General features: G+C 33.0%; 1 protein-coding gene across 1 annotated transcript; it reads left to right on the top strand.

Moving 5' to 3' along the window:
* The first annotated feature begins 3,918 nt into the window (after positions 1-3,918).
* LOC147802490 (protein CFDP2-like) lies at positions 3,919-5,031 on the top strand. The gene has a single exon (XM_087152728.1). The coding sequence runs from the start codon at positions 3,919-3,921 to the stop codon at positions 5,029-5,031; it is 1,113 nt and encodes a 370-aa protein (XP_087008854.1).
* The last annotated feature ends 14,404 nt before the right edge of the window (positions 5,032-19,435 follow it).

Below are 19,435 nucleotides of genomic sequence, written 5' to 3'. Positions count from 1 at the left end.
AGAAAGAATTATATTTTAACCAATTCGATATGCGATACGGCGTTGTATTTAAATAACTTCGTTAATTAACATTCTTACTTATGTGGCCAGCAATATCCAGATTATTAACACGCCACTTTGTTTAGAAACAACCAGCTGGGACTGAGGTTATAGGTCAAGTATTCACGTATCAGTGATCTTCTTCTTGAGTTGCGAGTACCCAGTTGCAAAGCATTGAAATGATTGAGAACAAACATTCATTGAATTTTATAAATTTTCTAATAAAAGAAAGCTATAAAGAAAAGATACTTTAAAACTAACATTGTATATTTCTATGTTAATATATGAAATGTAAATATCACGTCAATATTGAAATCAGAAGTATGCGCGAATTCCCTCGTTTAAACTAGCCTGGTTTTAGAAGAGTTCATCAATCATAATCTTGACTTACAAAATGTTTAAAACATTTCCCGGCTTTTGATTAAAATATTTTCTATTTGCCAACAAATAGATTCAAATACCATTCATAAATTTACCTTCATTAACACTCGAGTTCGGAAGATTAAAGTCAATCAAAGAATTCCCTCGCAATGAGGGGAAAAAGGACGAAAATCCCTTTCCTCTATTTGAGTCAATTTGAAGCTTCCCATCAAGTCAATGCATATTGCATATTTTATCTAATTAATTAGCATTAACGAAATGATTAGCACATCTGGCGAACTCTTCAGCTAATTCCTTACGTATCTTTCCTACTAATTAAAAAATATAAACTTTTCGAACGTTCAGTTTTGTACAATATCTTTAATTTAATGAAAACTTCCAGGTGGCGAATAATGTTATAAATGTATGCTTTATTTTCCTTTTGTTTTTAATTTAGTAGTCAAATTCCGATGAGTTAAACCAAACCCCATCTCTTGGGTTGAAAAGTGATAAAAGTGCAGTTTTCTTTTTCCGAAAGATGTCTTCTGGATAGCATAAATGTCATCGAAATATTTAGGCTACTGAAGGGTTATTTATCATTTCATAAATTACCGTTAATTGCCAAAATGAGTTTCACTTAAACATGTTTGGCGATTAGAGAAGGCAAACAGGCGATTTTTCACGCAGATAATTAGGATCATGCCAATCTCTGTAATCAAGTTAGGAATTTGTTAAATTTCCTTTTTAAAAGGTGAGATTAGCACTTTTTCCTCGGAACGTAAGGTTAATTATTATTTCCTAAGAATGAATGCTTCAAAAGGATGAAAGTTCTCAAGATGTGTGTATCTTTCTTAACATAGCACAGTGGGCCAGCGTCCAAGGTTTCGTGGCCACAATTAGTATTTCAATAAAATTTGTTTCAATATTTGGGGGTTTTTATGTGCAGGTAAATTGAATTCGTAATTAAAATTTTGAAACACACTAAAAATACCCCCCCCCCCAAAAAAAGGCTGAAATATGGCAAACAAAAACAAAAAAAATAATATAGTACGTTTAAATAATTAAATATAGAAATGAAAATATAATAATTTTCGTAATTTTATGTTAAAAATGAAAAGCAAATTATATTTCCGAAGTAATATTACAAAATAGCGCAAATTAATTGCAAAATAACGCGAAAACATGAAAATAAAAACATAATTTTTGTTTTTCGGTATATTTAGTTCACCTTTGCAATACGGGCAAAATGGGGCAGTTTTTTTCGAAAGAAGAAACATCAAAGAAGACAACAAAAAAAAGTTAAGCTAATTACCTTGTAGAACTTTTTTGGAACTGAGTTTCGAAAGTCATTCAAACATTTAAAAATGTCAAATGATAAGATATAAGCTATAAGTTTGTCAAGAGTATTAACTAATCTAACAAATTGAAAAATTGTACTATAATTTCTGACTAATTACTCTGATAAAAATGTAACAATAAGGTGAAATTCCTATATATATTTCTGAAATAAAATTTTAAAAGTTACATTTAAAAAAAAATTTTTAACATATTTTTCATTACATTGTGTACTCTCGTCGGTCCAAAAAGTAAATTATAATGCTTGGATTGATTATGAATACTTAATTTGGGCTATATTAAAACTGCCTACACATATTTTAGTTGAAAATTTGACTTTTGGCCAAAGATCATGGTCTTCTGGCCCACAGTGCATAGTAAGTTTTTTTAACATAGCAAGTGCCATCTGACTTAAAAGAAGACAATTTAATGTACGTAGTTGGGAAAATCAATATACTATAAAAAAAAAAATTTAAAAAAATTTCTTGCATAAATAAAGTTACAGGAATGAACAAACTATAGTTTCGTTTCTATAAACTTTCCTCAGTAGTACCTAAACATAAAATGTCTTTTTTTACAGCAATTTTCTCATTGACTATCTAAACTCAAGATAGTCAAAAGTCTCATTTTGTGTTGACAAGAAAAAGGTTCTTGTTTATTGAGCAGAAACTATAGTAGGTCCATTTCTGTACCTTCATTTGTTCTTTATTTCGTTTGTTTTGCTTTAGTCATCACAAAGTATGCCCTATTCTCATTCCAAGTAGCACAGGGATATTGTAACAGATTTAGTCTACATCGACCGACATTGTGAATATTGGCGAAAATCGACATTGTGTGTACGACATTATACGATTCCCGTCGATTTCACATTAAAAGTCTGTTTGTAAAACTTTTCATTTTAAACTTTACTGTGCTCTTAAATCAAAATTGAGCATTTAAATGACGTCAAATTTTTATAATTCCAAAAAATAAATTTAAAATATAAATTTAGAGATATCCGAAATGCTGATAGACATCGATCGACGTTCCCCAACGTTTTTACAATATCGAACAATATTGTTTCGCGATATTGCATGTACGTTATAAAAGGGGTCCATTTTTATATAGTACAATGTTTCGCTACGATATTGTACAATGTTCAAAGCTAAATTTTTACGATATCGTTTTTGTGAATTGTGCTACTTGGGATTTGAACAAAAGAAACTAATAAATATCTGTTGGATATTCGTTATTCAAAGGTGAGCTATCCCTCATACTCGACTCAGTTACCGTAAAATACAGTTACTTTGTACTCAGAGTTAATGGCGATCTAAGCTCTTTCGTCGGGGTTCGAAAAAAAGAAGTCGTAAACACAAAAAATTGAATCGGCTGTTCAACGACGGTTTTAAAATAAAATATCCTCAGTGGTAGACGGAAAATGTCGAGTAGTTCAATCAAAAAGTCGACCACGAAGGCGAATTTCTCACAATGCTTGATCCAGGAGTTCCCCTGTCTTCTGGATTGCTTTCAAAATCACAAGGTTGATCATTTGTAGTTGTAAACCCAAAATTGGACCTGCAGTTCAATTACGGTTATGAAATAAAAATAAGTTATAAAAATAGCAAATAATTCACAAGTTACACAGTTATAACAGCACATAAGTTATTAACATAATTCGTCGAAAAGCGTTTTTTCATAAGTTTACCGAACCATCTGAGAACAGTCTTAATTAACTGTGGATGAGAATACCGTACCATAAATCAACTGTATAAATTGGCAGATTATAGGCGAAAAAAAATTTGAAAATTAAAATAATGACAATAAATAAAACTGTTCTTTGATGACTTCTTACAGAAATATCAACAGCTTTTGGCTGAATGTTAATGGCATAATGTTACTTCATTTAGCGAATTTCGCATTTTTTCTGTACATTTTCGGCAATAAAATTAACATTAAATGCATAGTTCCACACGATGGTGTTCCCACCTTAACGTGGTGTTGTGGTTTGTGTGTGTTGTTGATCCCGAGAGCTATGCCGGCGGGAGCTTCGGCTCCTGGCAGGGTCACCCAAGCCGGACTGGTCGGAGGGGAGACACCAGACGAAGAGGAACACCCTGGTCCTCCAGGTTGGGGGTTGGGCGTGGGGCCAACAACCCCACCCTGTAAAAAACTCCATGTTAGGAAATCTCAAGTAGGCATATGAGAATGAGGCATATGAGAATTGGATCGTGGAATGTTCGATCATTGTATAGAAATAAGGGGTTGCAAATGCTGATTGAACAAGTTGACAGCTATAGAATTGATTTGTTGGCTGTGCAAGAAATTCGATGGACAGGAGAGGGAATAATTGAAAAGAAAAATCATACAGTTGTCTATAGCTGTGATAGAGAAAAACACATGTTTGGTACTGGTTTCATATTGAGTAAGAGAATAAGACCACTTCTGATTGATTTTGATTGCAGGACACCTAGACTATGCAAAATAAGGATAAAGGGCATTTTCTTTAACTACAGTTTTATCAACTTTCATGCTCCTACAGAGGACAAAGATGGCGCGGAAAAGGAGCTTTTCTACGAGGAGCTACATAGATTATATAATTCATGTCCTAAAAATGACGTTAAAATCTTTCTAGGGGATGCAAATGCAAAAATTGGAGTGGAAAAAGTGTTCAGGCCAGTGATTGGAGGGTATAGTCTTCATGATATATCAAATGACAACGGAAAAAGACTCATAGATTTTGCTACAGATCATAATATGGTCATACCAAGTACAATGTTCCAACATAAAAGAATTCATAAAATGACTTGGAAATCTCCTAATGGAAATACTTACAACCAGATTGACCATATTTTAATTGATTCAAGACACAAATCGGATATACTGGACGTAGGATCTTATCGTGGGGCAAACATAGATTCCGATCATTTTCTAGTTCTGGCAGAGGTTAGAGCCAGAATATCAAATATTCGTAAAGCTCGCGGAGAACGTCTGAAAAAATATGATGGTGAACAGCTAAAAAAAGAGACTACAAGAAAAAAGTTCCAGGAACAAATTGAAGGGAGGCTTGAAGTGACTGATGATTCTTCAGAAAGGGATGATGTTAACAGAGAATGGAATGTTATTAAGAGAGCTCTTATCGAAACAGGAGACCAGGTTGAGGAAAAGATCGAGAGAACCGGAAGAAAGGACTGGTTTGACAATGATTGTTTTATGGCAACTTATAAAAAGAATGAGGCTTATAAAAGAATGATAAGTTCAAGGCATGCAAGAAATGCTGAAAATGCTTATAAAGAAGCAAGAAGAGAAGAAGATCCATAAAGAAAAAAAGAGATTATTTTTCGAAGATCTTTTTGAAAATGTTGAACATTTAAGGGGATCAAGGGAAAGCAGAGCTTTCTTTCGAGAAATAAACTTGGGTCGCAAGGAATTCAAGCCAAGAACAAACTCTTGCAGAAGCAGGGAAGGAACGATCTTAAGCGATAGAGAAGAGGTGCTGAACAGATGGAATGAACACTTTGACCATCTGTTGAATGGTGAAGAGGAAGAAGACGAGATAGCAATAGACAATTTACAGATGCATAACCAAGAAATGGTTACACCTCCAACGTTGGTAGAGGTCATCATGGGAATTGACAAATTAAAAAACAATAAAGCTCCTGGCCCTGACACCATACCATCTGAATTAATAAAAGGTGGGGGAATGGAGGTTGCGAAGAAAATATATGATCTATTACTAATTATATGGGAACGGGAAGTAATCCCAGAGGATTGGAAAATTAGTTTGACTTGTGTAATTCATAAAAAGGGAGATGTTCTTGAATGCTCAAACTATCGAGGAATTAACTTACTTTGCACGAGCTATAAGGTATTCTCAAATATTTTATTCAATAGACTTACTATGTTTTCAGAGGGAATAATAGGAGAGTATCAAAGTGGTTTTAGAAGGGGAAGATCAACTACTGAGCAAATTTTTACCATTCGGCAGATATTGGAGAAAACGAGAGAATTTGGAATTGATTTGCACAACCTGTTTATTGACTTTAAAACCGCCTATGATAGTATTAACAGAAAAGCTCTGATCATGGCAATGAGAGAATTTAAAATACCAGAAAAATTGGTGAGATTGATTAACCTAACACTAAGTGAAACTAAAATCATGGTAAAAATACAGAATTGTTTATCAGAGCCATTAGAAATAAAAAATGGTGTGCGACAGGGAGATTCTTTAGCCTGTCTCCTCTTTAATCTAGCATTAGAAAAGGTAATAAGAGATTCAAAAATCAATAACAGAGGAACTATATTTAATAAGTCAATACAATTGTTGGCTTTTGCTGACGATATAGGAATTATTGCTCGAACACCAAGAGCACTTGAAGAGGCCTTTATTTCTTTAGAGAAAGAGGCCCTGAAGATGGGTCTAAAAATAAATGAAAATAAAACTAAATATATGCCTTGTACTAAAACAGCCCACAGGAGTACCCATCTAAAAATTGGGGGACATTCATTCGAGGTAGTGGACAGCTTCACGTATTTAGGCTCTGAAATAAATAATAGGAACGATGTAACTGCAGAAATACGAAAGAGAATCACAGCAGCAAATAGGTGCCTTTATGGATTAAGAAAGTTTTTAAGATCAAATGTAATCAAGAGAAAAACAAAGCTGTTATTATTTAAAGGCCTCATTAGGTCAGTTTTAACATATGCTTGTGAAACATGGACATTGACTCGTGCAGATGAAGAAATGTTGAGCATATTTGAGAGAAAGATATTACGGTGCATTTTTAGAGGAATTAATAAAAACGGTCAGTGGTTAAGAAGATCAAATTTAGAACTCTATCGATCATATAATGAACCAGACATCATAAGATTCATTAAGGTCCAAAAGATAAAATGGGCAGGCCACTTAGTAAGAATGGAAGAAGACCGTATTGTGAAAAAGATTTTTGATGCCCGGCCGACAGGAACACGTAGAAGGGGCAGGCCAAATCTCAGATGGCTAGATACCCTGGAGAAAGATTTATCTATATTAAAAATAAAGAATTGGAAGTCCATTGCCAAAAGAAGGACAGCTTGGAAAAAACTACTGGAGAAGGCCAAGGCCCATCCTGGGCTGTCGAGCCAGTGAGGAAGGAAGGAAGGAAATGCATAGTTAGACTTACATTAAAGTTGTTTTGCTACCTTATTTATGGCATTTCAGTAACATAGAAATGAAGAGCTTGGATTAGACCAGGTATTAAAATTGTTCAAGAGAGCGCTTTGGGAGAAAACACCACGATTTTCAACAGGCAATGAGATTCTTTTGCTTTGTGCGACCTCTAGTGGTAATTCTGGAAACTTGTAAGGTACATATTTGGAAGAATACTAAGGAACAGCTTGATTTGAAATTGTTGACATGGGATAATATATCCTTCTTGTTTATAAAAAAGAAAACCTCTTTAAAAAATTTTTTGGCATTTAAAAATAGTGAAAAACAAACAAAAAGAAAAAAAAATTAAAAAAAAAACAACAACAACAAAAAAAACGTCAACTTATCACTCTATAACTTACTCAATTTCTTGATCATTCCATCCTACCAGGTAAACTATATCCAAATCAAAACAAATCAATAATTCAAAATTATAAATTTCAAAATATTCAAAATAAAAAATCAATAATTCAAATAAATAATTCAAAACAAATAATAATTCAAAGCAAAAAATCAATAAATAAAAAATAGTGCGTGGAGTCCCTCCTCGCACAAGAAGTTAAACTTCGCAACCTGCGACGTCAATTGTAGAAGAATCAGCAGTCGTAGAGGGATCACTAGTTCTATTCAACGACTCTTTTTCCTGCTCCGCTCGCTTCCATGCTCTGTAATCATGGTAATATTGTGCATTTTCTCCTCGTGGACCTCTTGAACCAGTGGAAGTGCTCGTGGTTGCCTCATCGTCTCTCCCTGGAAAATCTATTTGTATTAATAATGTATGTGAATGCGTCATAATGTAATTTCAGAAGAGAAAACCTAACAATCAATTGATATTCACCAGAGACGTACCTTGACATAACCTTAAATCCGTCGCATTGTCCGTGGGATTGTTTTCACTCATTTTTTACAATTGGGTATAATATGAAAAAAGACCAACTACTTCCACTTACTAGGAATAACATTTACCTTTTAGTTTAATTAATAAACTGAGTTTTAAATATGCTTACTAAATTCATAAACTTCGGTAAAACAACAATATAAATTATTTCCAAAGGAACTAGACTAATACAATTCCAACCTGGCGAGTAGCGACTTATAACAAGACACTTCGTTTGATGCTTTTACTTGTTGCTAGAAATCAGGTTCGCAGAAAATGCTGTTTACTAGTTAAATTTAGTAGGAATAACACGATCTGTGACGTAGGCTATAGTATACCCAATTGTTATCCACTAAATTTAAAAATAAAAAATACTACCCTATTAAATTATATGTGTATCAAAACAAACTAAAAAAATATTTATAGAAAAACAATTCGCGATCGCAACGCTCGAGTACGCCGTCTAGCGGGAGCCTGTAAATATCAGACATTAATTTATCACGTTTTCATTTAGTTCCATCAAAATCATTGACTGAATCAGACGCCATTTTTTAGCAGCAAATAAGAAACAAAATTTCCCTAAGGAAAAGGCCGAAGAACTTGAAAAAAATCTCTAGAATATTAGTAAATCTTTCAGGAACAGAACACGCCAAACATTTGAAGAAAAATTCCTCAATAATTTTTAATTTCTATTCTCAACAAACTTGCAACTGATGACTTCCGATTTCGGATACTGTTACAGATGTGTGTATTAAGGTAAAATGCATTTCTTCTGTCTTCAATTCATTACGAATTAAAATGAAGTCAACATTGCTTTCTTCATTCCAGTGTATAAATATGAATTCAGAACATACAGAACTGTAATAGTTATAGCATATTCTTCTTCGTTATAGAATAGTATATATTTCTGTTAATTCGGAAAACAACAATAAAAAATTATCCAAGTTACTTGAAATAGTGCCATTTGTGCTGATTCTTAATTAATTTTAATCGTTTTCTTGGTAAGTATTTTTTAGTTTTGAAAGAATAAGTTCAACTAGAATTCAGCTATTCTGTTTTTAGCTACATATTCAAATTCATATCAATTATAAAATTTTGCTGTGTAGTATGTTATCTAAAAGTAATGAAGGGATAAACTATGTATCTATTATTTGAGAATAAAGTTTTCAAACAAGGAACTTATCATTTTGGAATTCTCCGGGAATTATAAATCAGGTAAGTGCAATGAATTTTGCAATAAAAAATTTGCTTGTAAATATTTTTTTTTTCATTTGATGATGGTTCTCTACAGAATGGTTTTTTACGTCGGATTTAGAACTATAAGAACAATAAAAAAAGAAACAATATGAAAGTTTTTATTTCAATGTAAAGAATTCTTAAAATCGTTTTTTTAACCTAAGAATTCTTTATTTTCCGTTTTTTAGTTTATAATTTTTTGATAAAAATTGTTCTCAAAATACTTTTTTTGAAAAATTAAATGGTATAACATTATGTGTTTATGTATACTTTTTGTATATTCCAATGTTTGAAGTAATATGATTCAGAAAAGTATGGAATAAAAATTCGGTACTTACGTATTAACGCCACCGCCGCTACAGATTTGGCGGTTTTTAAGTGCCGCCAATCTACACTTAAAATTTTTGCGACAATTCATAAAATAAAACACTTTATTTAAAATCAAAATAGTCAATCGGATTTCGGTGGAAAATGAGCCGATATAGAGTTTAGCATAGATTCAAAACAATCATATCGCCATATGAACTCTGATAAATAAGATTCCAAATGAAATAACATTTCCAAAACGTACGTTTACCAAGATAAAGTTTTATGTTGTGGGAATTGGTACATTTTCGTTATTTCGGTAAAATATTTCCCTCCTGAAAAAATAAAATTGCATCTTGTTTTGTCTTTGGCAAATCCCAAAGACGAATATTCGTAGCACTAAAAATGGCGACAAAAAAGAATTGTTTTTTTTTGTTTTTGTTTCTTTAGCATTCTTTATTTTACGTTTCTTAGTTTCTAAATAATAATTTTTATTGAAACTTGAAATTTTTTGATAAAAATTGTTGTCAAAAAACTTTGTTTACAAAATAAAATTTCATAAAATTATGAGGCTTATGTATACTTTTTGTTCATTTTAATTTTTGAAGTAATATGATTCTTAAAACTATAGAATGTAAAGTTTAAATGGGCCTTTCATGTTATATCATTAAATTTAGTAATACTATTTCTCGGGCATTAGGTTTTAACTCTTATAAGAATATACATATTTTTTTCTGTTAATGCACAAATATTTTTCCGATGTGTTTTGGATATTCCTTCTCTAATAAAAAAAGATACCATTTTGTTTTCGTTTGCATAAGAAAGAATATCAAGCATTTTTCTTTTTTAAATTTAATTAGCCACAATAAAGAATGCACGCAATGCTACGTGCTACATTAACGACGTCTCTAGAGTAACTGAATGACTGTTCATATAGAAATCGCAGGTATTAGTCTCATACAACAACGCCCCCTATAGTTCGTTGCGATCACGAATACTTTTATGACTTTTATTATTTTTATGCTAGTGAGAACCAAAACAATATGGATATGAATGAGAGAAAACTGGATCCTACCACGTGATTTCCCGGCCAATAAAAATATAGCGTTAAACGTTTAACGCAACCTTGTTGGAAGTCGCATAAGAAGTATAACTTCAAAAATAATAATAATAAACATGAAAAGCGTGACATTTTTTTAAAAAAAAATAACATTCAAAAAATTATCATTCAATAGGAGATTGATAATTCCTGTCAATATGAATCACGAGAAAGTCTCATCTCGTATCGAGCAGCCATCGCTGGGATTCGAATCCGGTTCACCTCATTGGAAATCGAACTCTCTGTTCCGTGAGCCATCACAGCTCAGAAAAATATATTCTCATAAATGCATGTGCATCCTTACTTTTGCGATTAAATGTATAAATATACATAATATACATAATTGTTCTTTAAATCAGGTGATGCAATTAACTAATAAAATATTTACAAGATATTTTCGATTCGTTAACATTACATTTCGAACAAAAAAACATTTCATGATATGAATCTCAATAAAATAAGTGAGCCAGTCAGTTATCTTTGGCTGTCACCAGCATCAATAGTGAATATTATTTATTTATCCCTTACATAACACTGCATTTACCTGCAACCTTCATTTATCATCCATTCTTGATATTATTTTCTGTTACGTTTTTGATTTTAATAAAAATTCAAAATAAAGGCTTAAAATTAAAAATTTTATCCATTATATTTTAAAGTAACAACCACTACATGCTACATTTTAGGTTAAAGCTATTTAGTAACCATTTTAGAGTTATTAAGTGGTAAGTTAGTTGCAAATATTTTTTATAGTAAATTTTATGCTAATTTGTGACCAAGCAGAATATCGAGTTAACAAGTATTATATACTAGTGAATTGGAATTGTATTTTATTAGTGGTAAATACACTACAACAGGAATTAAATAATTCAAATGGTTGAGGCTATTATATCTCTTTATTAAGTTTTTCATTTTTAAAAATTTCGTAATAAACGTTAGGATTTAAATCTGGCAACATTTAATTTTTTTTTTATTTTTCTTGTGCTTTTTTGATTAGCATCAACTCGTATGCGAGCTTATAAAATAAAAATCTAAGATCTAGAGAGGGAAAAATAAATTTGCTACAACAATGGATGACTAGTCTATATTTAAAACAAAAATGCTGCCGTAACTTTCGAATAAATTAGAATTTTAAAACGAAATTCGCGTTAAGTACACTAAAGCTGCATGTAAACGTTTCGACCAAACAAAGCTATTTTTTCCTAAAAGTTTAATAGTTATAATTATTTAACTAATTAACGAACTTAAATTTTTTTTTATTCCATCACACTCTCTGTAGATTTTTCTACACACTTTTAAATTTCGAAAAACAAAGAATTCTTCTTCCTTTAATCAGCGGCGGGCTGAAGATTTTTTAATATATAGAAAAAATAAAAATTAAATTAAAATTTTAAATAAATTTTTTAAACAAATATTAAATAAATATTGAATAAATTCTTAACTATTATTAAATATAGCATAAATTATTATAATAAATATTTTATTTAATATTCTAAATAAAAATTAAATTGAAATTTTAAACAAAATTTTTAAACGAATATTAAATAAAATTTGAATAAATTATTAACTATTATTAAATATTACATAAATTATTATATTAAATATTTTATTTAATATTTTAAATAAAAATTAAAATTAAATTAAAGCAAATTCGTGGGAGGAAATTGCAATGGTAATCGAGAAAAATTTTAGTATTTAAATTTTTATAAAAATTAGAATCCAAATAAAATCTGAGTTAATAATAGAAAGACAAATTTTGATACTGTGTCAGAAATACCTTTTATCTTTGTCTGTCTCGAAATTAACTGAAGTCTTTTCAAGGTCAACTTATTTTTTCCACTTCATTTCGTCCTAGGAAGTAAAAAACAAAATAATGAAAGGAGAAAAAAAAAGCTCAACTCCACCAACACAATAATAAAAAAGTTACCAAAAAAAAATTCAGTAATGATCCCGGACTAAGTCAAGGTCGAATCACTCATTGAGACCCCAACCCTTTCCTCCTCTCCACCACACCTGCATGGTAGTATTATTATAGTACTTCAATGTTTTTGTTTTGGGTGGTGGCCGAGCGATTTATTTCATCTAGGAAGCCATTTAAAAACAAGGAAGAGAAATCGTGATTGCATGTGGCGCCATTACAGAGGGGGCTAGTTCTAGTATCCCCTAACATGACATGCAATGATTGTTTTGGATTTTAGTGGCGCCTGGTTTGGCGGGTTTTTCAATATTTTTTATTTCAAGGTTTACCCCATAGGGTTCTTGATATTTATGAGCTTAGTTAGATGAGCAATAGTTTAAAACTATAAAATTTCGCTTTTAATTTTTTTTTTCAAGGAGAAAATGTGATGGAAGGCGTCCATGCTTTTAGATACTCTTAGTTTAATTTTAAGCATCAAGTAATTTTCTTTCCATTCCATCAATATATATTTAATTCTTTCTATTCTATCAGTATATATTTAATTCTTTCTATTCCATCAGTATACATTTAATTCTTTCTATTCCATCAATATATATTTTATTCTTTCTATTCCATCAGTATATATTTAATTCTTTCTGTTCCATCAGTATATATTTAATTCTTTCTATTCCATCAATATATATTTTATTCTTTCTATTCCATCAGTATATATTTAATTCTTTCTGTTCCATCAGTATATATTTCATTCTTTCTATTCCATCAATTTATATTTCATTCTTTCTATTCCATCAATATATATTAATTCCATCAATTATATCCTTAAGTAGTGAAATAAAACAGATAAAAGCATAAATTAAATTAAAACTGTGGCAATTCTGTTTTGAAATTTCATTTCAATCCTTGTTTTTATAGAGATTGATTACGTAAGAAATTATAAGTTATTTTCTTGCTTATATTCTTCTCATTAACTTTCTTTGTTTCTGAAAATGAAATTAAGAGCACTGCTTTTTAAATTTCGCGTTAGAAATATTGTTAAAAAAAATGACGCCCCAAATGCGAAACGTGAAAAAAATCGTAAAATGGCATTTTACATCAAAAAAGAAATAAAAATAAATTCAAAATACGTCTTAATCTCTTTTTCCCTCTCTTTCTTTCTCTCAAGTATTTTGAAAATCCTTGTAAAAATGATGTAAAAAAATATAAATCACTGCTGAGGAAGACAATGCTGAAAACATCAAAACCTATTTGATTGCGGGTGCATTGTCAGAAAAATCTCCGAATTTCATCAGGGAGCCTTGGTGGCTCAGGGGATAGAGCATTCCTCCATAAGGTAAATCGGGTTCGAATCCCAGCAATGGCTGGTCGATATGAATTCCGCTCCCGGCTCGCACCGACCACAGTGCTGATGTAAAATATCCTCAGTGGTAGACGGATCATGTGTTAGAGTCTCCTTGCCGTCAGACTAAACTTAGGAGGTTTCTGTGGTCTCTCTCTTCATGTGGGTTAGTTCCATCATAAAGTCTTCTACGAAGGCAAAATTTCTCTCCCAATTCTTGATTCTGGAGCTCCCTTGTCTTCTGAGTTGGATTCAAAATTACAAGTCTACGGAGTTGAACATTAGTAGTCGTAGATTCAAAATTGGGTCGGCCGTTCAACGACGGTTATAAAATATAAATTCATCAGGCAATCTAACTGATTTTTATGTTTATCATCCTGCTTTCCTCAATAATGATTCCACATGTTTCGGTGGTGATTTTGTTTCTTCCTCGTTTAAATATTGACTTGCAACTCCTCATGTGCAAGCCTTTTGACTTCATTTTGAACGAGGAAAAAATTTATATTAATTGCGGTTACAGAACATCCTATATAGGCTAAGCATAACTTAAAATATTTATGACAATAGTTTTTTTCCCACAGTTTTTACTTCTACATTTCACAACCTATTTTAAGTTAAATTTAACAATTTTTTGAACTTGCATGGGCAGTATGTAGGATTTGTTTAGTTATGCTTGTAGTATTTGAACTCGAAGCCCAGTGGCTGAGTGGTCGCTCATCGCCCTCTGTGCCTCAGGTCCTGGGTTCTATACTCGGACCGGGTTAGGTTGACTCAGCCTTTCATCCCATCAGTGGATTAATAGAATGAGTACCAAACACGCTTGGGGACTGTACACTGGGGGTTCCGCGATCGGCTTACCACAGAATTGGAACATTTGTTCCTGTACTCCAGGCCCCAAGGTTAAGAAAATTGGAATGACACAGTAGGCCTTGGCTCTCCAAGGGCTGTAGAGCCACTGAATTTAATATTTGATTTATAGTTGATAAACCCTGACTTATTCATCATCAGATGTTTTTGCGTTCGCAATCTTATAAAAATAATTTTACGAAAATCCTGCTTGTAACGTATTTTATATCAATAAGTCCCGCAATGGACTGATCGTTAGGACACGGTTCCCGGCAGATCACCGAAGTAAAGCATCACTGGCTGCGGTCAGTGTGCGGATGGATGACCACTTGGATCAGTCTGCGTAAGGGCCGAGGGTGTGCGGTATAGGTCCTCGTTAAACTGTTCTACCGTAAAGTGCTTGACTTCGCGTGCAGGTCGTCGGGCTACCGAAGCGGGGGTGCCATCCCCTCTGCAGAGGATCAAAATTGTGATGGCATGTCTTCGGATCATCCTCAGGGGAATTTTCCAGACCGTCGCCAATAGCCCATTGTGCAGCTCTAGAGCGACGTAAATGAACTACAACTTACATCAATAATATTTACATAAATCAAAAGAAAATTGAACAAACTTATAAGATTGGCAATTGTTTTAAAATAGTATGATTTTATTAACAGTAGTAGTTAATATTTTCAGAGAATATTACGCTTTAAATATAATAATAATAGAAAAATGTATTATTTGTCTTAAATTTAAAAAAAAAAATTGTTTAAAAAAATTATTTCTAAGTTATTAAATATTTTCATAACAAATCAATTTTCTGCCTTTTAAACAATGAATACAATAATTTCTTCTCGAAGGTAAGATCATAGAAGTTCAATGCAACTAACATTACAGAATAGTCGCTGTTTTTCAAGCATAAACTAACTATTTTATGAACACCTGGAAGGAAAGTTATTAATAGGTTAATAAATTTCATAAATCGAGCTTTATATTCTGAATTAGTGACCCTCCAAAATCCTAAGAATTGCACAATATACAGTTTATCAAAAAACCTTTTTTTCTTCTTTTTTTTTTAAAATGTAGACGCTTGCACGGTTCCATTTATATATATATATATATCCCCCCCCCTTTTTTTAATGCAAAGAGATAGTTTATTCACCTGCTACATTGGTCATTTTAACTGACTTTAAATGAATTTAAGAATTGTCTTTAAGAATTCTGAGAACTAAAACAAATAAAACGATAAATTAGGCAAACGATAAAAAATTCACAAATAAAACGATAAATTAGGCAAACGATAAAAAATTCTCTAATTATTTTTGCTATACAAGAAATTCAGCAAATGATGGAAGTCCGAAGTTGCTGGAAAATCGTGTTAAATCAGATAAAGAAAATAGTACTCCCACCTCCCTTCTCCTTTCTAGTTCTAGGAAAAATAAATATCCACAGGAACGAAAATCTGCCGTTCATGTACACATAAAATTTTATTCTTACGTGCTATCTGGTGATTCAAAAAATGACGTCTCATTCTGAATATGATTTTATTGATTTATCCTCTTCTTTTTTATCCCTTTTCAAGGGCAAGGCAAATGTCCTTTTTTATCTCATTGATAAACTGAAGTATTTGTGGAGAACAATTGGTGCATTTTTCCTCTCAATAACCCTCCTGACTGGATCACGTTACAATCCAGCTGACAGCCTGTTCAAATTCTGATATCTTTTTCGTTCTTATTTGAGGCTATAATCTTTACTAGATCTTCTTGGAACTTTTTTTATTCTAAGTTGGTAACGAATTTTGATTATTTAGGTCGGAACTGTGAAGTAGTTGAAATGTTCGATTCCAACTATTATTCGAAAATTTTTCTGTGAGTCCAGACTTCAGAAATTTTCTGAGAGCTCGATTTAAACTCCGAGAATTTTTTAAGGACTCAACTCCAACTCCGACACCTGAAATTTTCCGAGTGCTTGACTTTATAACTCCATCTCCGTAAAACTTTCTGCAAGCTCGACTCTTTATCCGACTCCAGAAATTTTCTGAGAGCTAGATTTAAACTCCGAAAATTTTTTAAGGGCTTAACTTCAACTCCGACACGTGAAATTTTCCTAGTGCTTGACTCTATAACTCCATCTCCGTAAAACTTTCTGTAAGCTCGACTCTTTATCCGACTCCAGAAATTTTCTGAGAGCTAGATTTAAACTCCGGGAATTTTTTAAGGACTCAACTCCAACTCCGACACCTGAAGTTTTCCAAGTTCTCGACTCTATAACTCCATCTCCGTAAAACTTTCTGTAAGCTCGACTCTTTATCCGACTCCAGAAATTTTCTGAGAGCTAGATTTAAACTCCGAAAATTTTTTAAGGGCTTAACTTCAACTCCGACACGTGAAATTTTCCTAGTGCTTGACTCTATAACTCCATCTCCGTAAAACTTTCTGTAAGCTGGACTCTTTATCCGACTCCAGAAATTTTCTGAGAGCTAGATTTAAACTCTGGAAATTTTTTAAGGGCTTAACTTCAACTCCGACACGTGAAATTTTCCTAGTGCTTGACTCTATAACCCCATCTCCGTAAAACTTTCTGTAAGCTCGACTCTTTATCCGACTCCAGAAATTTTCTGAGAGCTCGATTTAAACTCCGGGAATTTTTTAAGGACTCAACTCCAACTCCGACACCTGAAGTTTTCCAAGTTCTCGACTCTATAACTCCATCTCCGTAAAACTTTCTGTAAGCTCGACTCTTTATCCGACTCCAGAAATTTTCTGAGAGCTAGATTTAAACTCCGAAAATTTTTTAAGGGCTTAACTTCAACTCCGACACGTGAAATTTTCCTAGTGCTTGACTCTATAACTCCATCTCCGTAAAACTTTCTGTAAGCTCGACTCTTTATCCGACTCCAGAAATTTTCTGAGAGCTAGATTTAAACTCCGGGAATTTTTTAAGGGCTTAACTTCAACTCAGACACGTGAAATTTTCCGAGTGCTTGACTCTATAACTCCATCTCCGTAAAACTTTCTGTAAGCTCGACTCTTTATCCGACTCCAGAAATTTTCTGAGAGCTCGATTTAAACTCCGGGAATTTTTTAAGGACTCAACTCCAACTCCGACACCTGAAGTTTTCCAAGTTCTCGACTCTATAACTCCATCGCCATAAAACTTTCTGTAAGCTCGACTCTTTATCCGACTCCAGAAATTTTCTGAGAGCTAGATTTAAACTCTGGAAATTTTTTAAGGACTTAACTTCAACTCCGACACGTGAAATTTTCCTAGTGCTTGACTCTATAACTCCATCTCCGTAAAACTTTCTGTAAGCTCGACTCTTTATCCGACTCCAGAAATTTTCTGAGAGCTAGATTTAAACTCCGGGAATTTTTTAAGGACTCAACTCCAACTCCGACACCTGAAGTTTTCCAAGTTCTCGACTCTATAACTTCATCGCCATAAAACTTTCTGTAAGCTCGACTCTTTATCCGACTCCAGAAATTTTCTGAGAGCTAGATTTAAACTCCGAAAATTTTTTAAGGGCTTAACTTCAACTCCGACATGTGAAATTTTCCGAGTGCTTGACTTTATAACTCCATCTCCGTAAAACTTTCTGCAAGCTCGACTCTTTATCCGACTCCAGAAATTTTCTGAGAGCTAGATTTAAACTCCGAAAATTTTTTAAGGGCTTAACTTCAACTCCGACACGTGAAATTTTCCTAGTGCTTGACTCTATAACTCCATCTCCGTAAAACTTTCTGTAAGCTCGACTCTTTATCCGACTCCAGAAATTTTCTGAGAGCTAGATTTAAACTCCGGGAATTTTTTAAGGACTCAACTCCAACTCCGACACCTGAAGTTTTCCAAGTTCTCGACTCTATAACTCCATCTCCGTAAAACTTTCTGTAAGCTCGACTCTTTATCCGACTCCAGAAATTTTCTGAGAGCTAGATTTTAACTCCGAAAATTTTTTAAGGGCTTAACTTCAACTCCGACATGTGAAATTTTCCTAGTGCTTGACTCTATAACTCCATCTCCGTAAAACTTTCTGTAGGCTCGACTCTTTATCCGACTCCAGAAATTTTCTGAGAGCTAGATTTAAACTCCGGGAATTTTTTAAGGACTCAACTCCAACTCCGACACCTGAAGTTTTCCAAGTTCTCGACTCTATAACTCCATCGCCATAAAACTTTCTGTAAGCTGGACTCTTTATCCGACTCCAGAAATTTTCTGAGAGCTAGATTTAAACTCTGGAAATTTTTTAAGGGCTTAACTTCAACTCCGACACGTGAAATTTTCCTAGTGCTTGACTCTATAACCCCATCTCCGTAAAACTTTCTGTAAGCTCGACTCTTTATCCGACTCCAGAAATTTTCTGAGAGCTCGATTTAAACTCCGGGAATTTTTTAAGGACTCAACTCCAACTCCGACACCTGAAGTTTTCCAAGTTCTCGACTCTATAACTCCATCTCCGTAAAACTTTCTGTAAGCTCGACTCTTTATCCGACTCCAGAAATTTTCTGAGAGCTAGATTTAAACTCCGAAAATTTTTTAAGGGCTTAACTTCAACTCCGACACGTGAAATTTTCCTAGTGCTTGACTCTATAACTCCATCTCCGTAAAACTTTCTGTAAGCTCGACTCTTTATCCGACTCCAGAAATTTTCTGAGAGCTAGATTTAAACTCCGGGAATTTTTTAAGGGCTTAACTTCAACTCAGACACGTGAAATTTTCCGAGTGCTTGACTCTATAACTCCATCTCCGTAAAACTTTCTGTAAGCTCGACTCTTTATCCGACTCCAGAAATTTTCTGAGAGCTCGATTTAAACTCCGGGAATTTTTTAAGGACTCAACTCCAACTCCGACACCTGAAGTTTTCCAAGTTCTCGACTCTATAACTCCATCGCCATAAAACTTTCTGTAAGCTCGACTCTTTATCCGACTCCAGAAATTTTCTG

This window comes from Parasteatoda tepidariorum, chromosome 10, assembly GCF_982258835.1.
Source record: "Parasteatoda tepidariorum strain Cologne lab strain chromosome 10, Ptep-v5.0, whole genome shotgun sequence".
In the NCBI taxonomy this organism is placed as follows: Eukaryota; Metazoa; Arthropoda; class Arachnida; order Araneae; family Theridiidae; genus Parasteatoda; species Parasteatoda tepidariorum.
This window is presented reverse-complemented; position numbering and strand designations above follow the sequence as displayed.

What these genes read in the sequence shown, in the direction of transcription:
- LOC147802490 (XM_087152728.1), top strand. Translation starts at nt 3,919, where the DNA reads ATGAGGCATATGAGAATTGGATCGTGGAATGTTCGATCATTGTATAGA.